Genomic DNA, 6,193 nt, shown 5'->3' on the forward strand with positions numbered 1-6,193 from the left:
ATATAACTTCTTCATGGAAGGAAGTGGAGGGTCTGGCACTGACAGGGAAGTTGTCACAGCACCAAGCCTGACGGGATTCAAGAGGCATTTGGACAATGCTCTCGGGCATATGATGTGATTATTGGGGGTATCCTGTGCAGGGCCAAGAACTGGACTAGATAATCCTCAAGGGTTCCTTCCAACTCTGGTTATTCTTCGATTCTGTGATATTAGTAAGAAGAGTATTGTATGTGTAATCTTGTCCTGTGTGATTTAAAAAAAGAAGTATAATTCTTCTCCTCCTTTACCCGTGGGCTGTTAAATGCAAATATTAGCTGGATTTGCTAGCTCACTGTGCAACATTTGTTCTTTTCTTTTAGAAGAGAAGTATATGGTATTCTTAAAGCTGAAGGCATTTTACTTCCTCGCTATGCAGTTCTGAACCGTGATCCAAACAATCCCCAAGGTAAAAATATCAGCCATTAGCATCTCTTTGTTTCCGCTGTAGAACAGTACATACATAGTGGAAAGCTAAATTTCACTGGCTAGACAATTCATTTATGCAGTTTGATTTCTGCTCTGGCATTGAAAGTATTGTGGATTAACGCCTACTGCCTGTGGGGGGCAGTGTGTGAAAAAGAAAAGGATTGAGGCTTTTAAGTGCTGTTCAGCAATATATCAAGAACATCAAGACTTTTACTGGTCACAGGTTAGAAGCATACCACCATACCAGCTGCTGTGAAGAAAAGTAACTCCATCCCAGTCAAAGGCAGTGCAAGTGTGCGTCTGAAATATGGTTCTGAAGCTTGAGGTCACAATCCTCTTACAGACATCATAGAACAGCTAGAATGTAAGGGCCTCTTCACTTAAACTGAGATTCTAATATGTCACCAAAGAGAGCAGCATTCATGATGTTACATTAACAACAATAACTGGCAATTTTACTTAAGTAGGCTATTGAATACTTTCCCTTCTAGTTATAAGCAGCCATGTAAGTATAGTACAGACATATCTGCAGATGATATACTCTGAATATAAATTGGAATTACTTCTATATCTACCTGAAAAAAAACCAACTTTGCTTTTTCTACTAAAATGAAAACTTACAGTAATGGTAGGAGGTTGCAATGACAGGCCAAGACACAAGAAAAAGAGCTTAAAAAAACCTGAAATACTAGTGTGGTGTATCTCTCAAGGGGCAGAGAATTTTGCGTTAAAATATCTGTGTAATATAGGGAGAAAAAGACTCATTTACGGTCAAATAAAAGCTGGTGCATGCAGTCAACTGGTATTTCAGGGATTTGTGATTCCAGCAGACCACAGAGGTGTAGGATGCATCGATCACACAGTATGAGACAGTTCTCAGCCTGTGGAAGGTACTGTGGCACCTGTCACCACACCATGTGCACTGTCCATCATCACTGCTCCCTGGTGTTTCAGAGGAAGACACTTAAGAAAAAGGCAATCAGCACTTTCCCCCTCTTCAAAACGTTTCCAAAATACACCACCCATCCAAGTTTATGCATCTGTAGGAGTCTGTTTCCTGTCTGACACTGAGGACCCAGCTGACACCACAGACAGAAAGCTTGGAGCATAGTATTAAAGCGACGTAATGTAGGTGTGATACAGCAGATACATTCACCATGGGATCATCAGGTCTTTGTGCAGTCAGTAACAAATCAGAGCAACATCACTGTAATGCAGTATTTTTATTTCAACCTGCAAAAGTAATGCAGATCCTGTCATATTTTCATTCCATTAGTATGTTACTATATCTGTTCTTTGCACTGTTTCTTCAGAGTGCAACTTGATTGAAGGAGAAGATCACGTGGAAGTGAATGGAGAAATTTTCCAAAAGCCCTTTGTAGAAAAGCCGGTTAGTGCTGAGGACCACAATGTTTACATTTACTACCCAACATCTGCTGGAGGTGGAAGCCAGAGGCTCTTTCGAAAGGTGAGGATATGGTACTAAATCTGTTGAAAAGCTGTAGGTGTCTCGCAGAATTACGGAATAATTCTGTCACGGCCTGCTTGTGTAGGAATAATGGCAGCTCAGAAAAAGTAATTTCAGGAGAACATGTAGATTGAATGAGTATTCTTGTTCCTTGCAGTAGATTGTTAGTCACTGTAGATGCTTAGAGTTAAAAAGGATTAAAAGAAGCATACACTATCGTTGCACTTTCAAGATCTTACAAAAATCTGGGAGCGATCAAAACCTTGCTTCATTTGGTACAGGAAGTGTTTTCCCAGTACAAGTGTGTTACTTTAAGGAGTTTCAAAGTTTCTCAACCTGTAGCCTGTGAGTTTTTTAATGGAAAAATTTGTTTCAGATTGGCAGCAGAAGCAGTGTTTACTCCCCTGAAAGCAGTGTGAGAAAAACGGGCTCCTATATTTATGAGGAATTCATGCCTACAGATGGCACCGATGTGAAGGTATGAACAGCTGTGCATTCTTACTTGTATTTGGATCAAGTGCTCAAAGAACTTGTCAGTTTTAAAGATGATATCTTTAAAGATAGTATATCTTTGTGTCAAGAATTAATTTTAATTAAGTTTTGATACAGTTCATAAGTAAAGAACATAATTCTTATTCTAGCTAAACATAGCATCTGTAATATAGAACAGCTGTGCTTCTGTGGTTAGAATCAAGTGCTGGAGGCTTGCTACCCAATATATTGTCTTTCTTTTTTTTCCTATTGTATTGTGCCAGAGCAGCATCTACTTTTACAAGTTAACAGATGCTGCATAAATATTTTGTCTGAAGGTTAAAAGAAACCTGTAATTGAAATAGATTTTACCAACTATACTAGTATGGTAATTAATAAAAAAAGTTACTTGCTAAAATTTTATGAAGTTGAAGAAACTAATGCATTGTCCTTATCTGTAATTATTTTCTCTCTTCTGTGTCTTTCTTTTCTTAACATGAGGGGGATGGTCTTATGTTCTCACAAAAAAAACCCAACCTGTTCATTAAGTTGCTATGCTTTAATGAGATATGCTCTCCCCATAGTTTTTCTGTGCAACATTTTGCAATAGGATAATTTGAGTTTACAGTCATATGGGTAAGAGCTTTACAAACTTTACAAAGAGTTTCTTTCAACATGAAGAGATGCAAATGACTTGACTATTTTGACTGATTGTAGTGTAGTCCTCAAGCAGCCAATGAGGGCTTTTAGCACCCCAAATAAATAATAGATTTTCTTAACAAGACAATCAGCTTTATATTAGGTGGCTTCACCCAACTCACCTCTTTTTCTGAATTCACTAAATTGACACTGTTTGCAGTCATCTGCTGTAGTTGAAAAACTTTTTTATCAAAGCTTGGAGTTTTGTTTTAGTTAAAGAGACAGTAGCCTGTTTTTGAGAGCCGCTGACTAATCTCTTCTAGCATATGCCCCAATACTTTCAGTGAGCATCAAAACTGCAGTGGAGAGATAGCACAGCCATTCTCTCAAGTTCCTGCCTTGTTGTGCTAAAACTGGGCAGATCTTTGCTTTTTTTAGTCCTGTCTAAAACATAAAAGCATTCTTTTCTTTTACAAAAGAGAATCACTTAGTCCCATAGCCAGATTTCCATAATCAACTAGACTGAAATAATTCTCAAACTAAGCTGTTCTCCAAGTTCTGCAAGTGTTTTGGAGAGGAAAACATTATTCTTTAGCTCTCTGCCACCACAACTGAGTAATTTGTATTTATCAGGTTTTATAATTACTATTTTTCTTGGTTTATCCTACATTGTCAGCAAATGATGGGTGTTCTCTGAAGGCAGAGAATGCCACTGAGGAAGATACTTTAGTGTGACCTTTCAAATTATTAAAGCATCTAGTATCTTTTGGTGTCATTTTTGTATTTGAGATGAATTTAGCAAATTGTATGCATATATGTAACATGATTTAATTACACTGAATCAGAAGCTCCTGTGTTTTCAATACAGGTATACACAGTAGGTCCAGACTATGCTCATGCTGAAGCCCGGAAATCTCCAGCCCTGGATGGCAAGGTAGAAAGAGATAGTGAAGGAAAAGAAGTGAGGTATCCAGTCATCCTGAATGCAAGAGAGAAGTTAATTGCTTGGAAAGTGTGCCTTGCCTTTAAGGTAAGCTGATTACTTTCCTATCTGATCAAACATTTAGTGTTAATTAATTGCTTGTTATGTGAAACTTCCATAGGTTTTAGTGCACGGAGCCAGCAGTTCTAACTGTGGCAGAACTCCTAGGAAAAGTTAAATTTCCACATCCATGTTTTCTTTTAATCTAGGAGAATTCTTCCTTTAATACATTGAAAAGTTTTGGATGAGTTGCTCATGTTGCATTAGCTTCCTGAATTCACATGTGGCTATTGTGATTTGCTAGACCACAGTGTATCTGTTCTATGTGTAATACACATGTTTTGATAATGGTTTCTGAGATAGAAAAACAGAGTTTCAGTAACATTTTTATAACTTTTCTTACCTAATATTTACATTGGGCCCAATTAAATATTCATTTGATATTGGTATGATTAAGTCCTATGAAATGTTTAATAGCTTCCATTCTTGTACAGTTTTAAGATTCCTTTGTTCAGAACTTCATTCAGTCTCTTACCCTTCTTTGACCTGTTTTATTTAAAAGGCTTTCTGTCTGTGTGCTTACCTGTGTACAACTATGATGGTATTCTGGAGCCTGTGGGGTGGTGAACCTCTATTAGGAAAATGGTCTTTTGAGGTCTTAAATAGTATTCTGTTGAAATAGCTTCTAGTGTCCTGTACTAATGATGTCAATAGTATGTCAATGTCAAAACTAACCTGTGAATTTAGACAGAAGTGTTTTTTCAATGTTTTTGTCATTTCTTGCCTGCCACCCTTAAAAACTATGTGTAGGGAGAAACCAGTGTCAGAAGAGGGTATTTTAGGCCCATCATGGCTTGTGATGTAAGTCTTGGAGGTTAAGTTTGTGCACATGTGAACTTAACCTTCAGTACTGACACTGACAAGGATATGTACGAAGGGTAAAATCAAGCATGGAACTGGCATAAGATACCAAGTACAAAATCGGTCATATTTTTGTCATGTATACAGATGAGTACTGTGTTAAAATACAAAGTCTGTTAGAATAAGCAACCCTAAGGAAAGTGATAAATTACCTGAACTTTTATTCTTAAAAACAGCAAACAGTATGTGGCTTTGATTTGCTGCGTGCTAATGGACAGTCTTATGTCTGTGACGTGAATGGCTTCAGTTTTGTGAAAAACTCCATGAAGTACTATGATGATTGTGCTAAGATATTGGGGTAAGTGTTTGCTGATTTATTTCAAGAGATTTGTTTATTCACTGTACTGTTTGACTATAGTTTATGTACTTCTTATTACTTCTTATTACTAAACAGATTATTTTAAGTTAATTATCACGTAAATTAAGTCATTAAATTAAACAATAAGGTAAATAAAATATCAAAGATAAACCTAAGTCAATCAATAAATCCTTATTCCTGAAATCTTCTAAAATGTCTGAGTATTCTATGAACATTAAAGTTAGCTAAATAAATATTTTGAAAGCCAGATTAAGTTCTTAAAAGTAGGTCAGGTTTTTTCAAGTAGTGAAGCACCACTGGATGGTTATGATTGCTGCTGTTTATTATATGTCCAAATTTCTGTACATTGTCCTTGATCTGAAGCTGGTGTATACTTGCATATTCCTAGCTTTGATTTCATACTGGTAAATCCAAACCAATGTAGTATCAAAGTGTCTTCTATCATAACATCTTCTCTCTGCCGCTAGAAAAAATAAAAGGAAGAATAAAGTATCACACAGAATTGGGTATAGAACACTATGCCAAGGAACACTATGTTGCTCTCACAGTAGACTGTTCCCATTTTGACCAGTTAAGCTGGTTTTACAGTAAGACTGCCCTGATGAGATACAGCATGACTTTGTGCATTATCAAGTGGTCTGGGATCTTATTAAATGGAGGATGAGCTAAGCTGAAATCCTAGATAACAGGTGTTGTAGGTCACTTTTTCATTAGAGTTACAATTCTCAGACCCATTTTGATTTTTATTTTCTTAAACTGTTGTAGCTGTTGAATTGTCTGAAAAACATTACCTCATCATTTTTTAGCAGCTGTAGTAACTTCAAATTGTTGTTTTAATAGGGTTTTAAATTAAAAGAAAAATATGCATCTAGACACTCATGCCTGCTAGTACTCTAAAACTGCATTAATAAAAAATATATATATATAT

At 36.5% G+C, this 6,193-nt stretch overlaps 1 protein-coding gene across 1 annotated transcript; it reads left to right on the forward strand.

Annotated features, from left to right (window-relative positions):
- Window positions 1–359: 359 nt before the first annotated feature.
- LOC103801506 (inositol hexakisphosphate and diphosphoinositol-pentakisphosphate kinase 2-like) lies at window positions 360–5,248 on the forward strand (the record flags this gene model as incomplete). The annotated part of the gene is made up of 5 exons (XM_009073922.1): window positions 360–445; window positions 1,779–1,933; window positions 2,310–2,411; window positions 3,912–4,073; window positions 5,123–5,248. Coding segments are annotated over 5 exons (631 nt in total), but the record flags the coding sequence as incomplete, so codon positions are not given.
- Between the last annotated feature and the right edge of the window lie 945 nt (window positions 5,249–6,193).

Source organism: Acanthisitta chloris, unplaced genomic scaffold (assembly GCF_000695815.1).
Source record: "Acanthisitta chloris isolate BGI_N310 unplaced genomic scaffold, ASM69581v1 Scaffold11734, whole genome shotgun sequence".
Taxonomy (NCBI): domain Eukaryota; kingdom Metazoa; phylum Chordata; class Aves; order Passeriformes; family Acanthisittidae; genus Acanthisitta; species Acanthisitta chloris.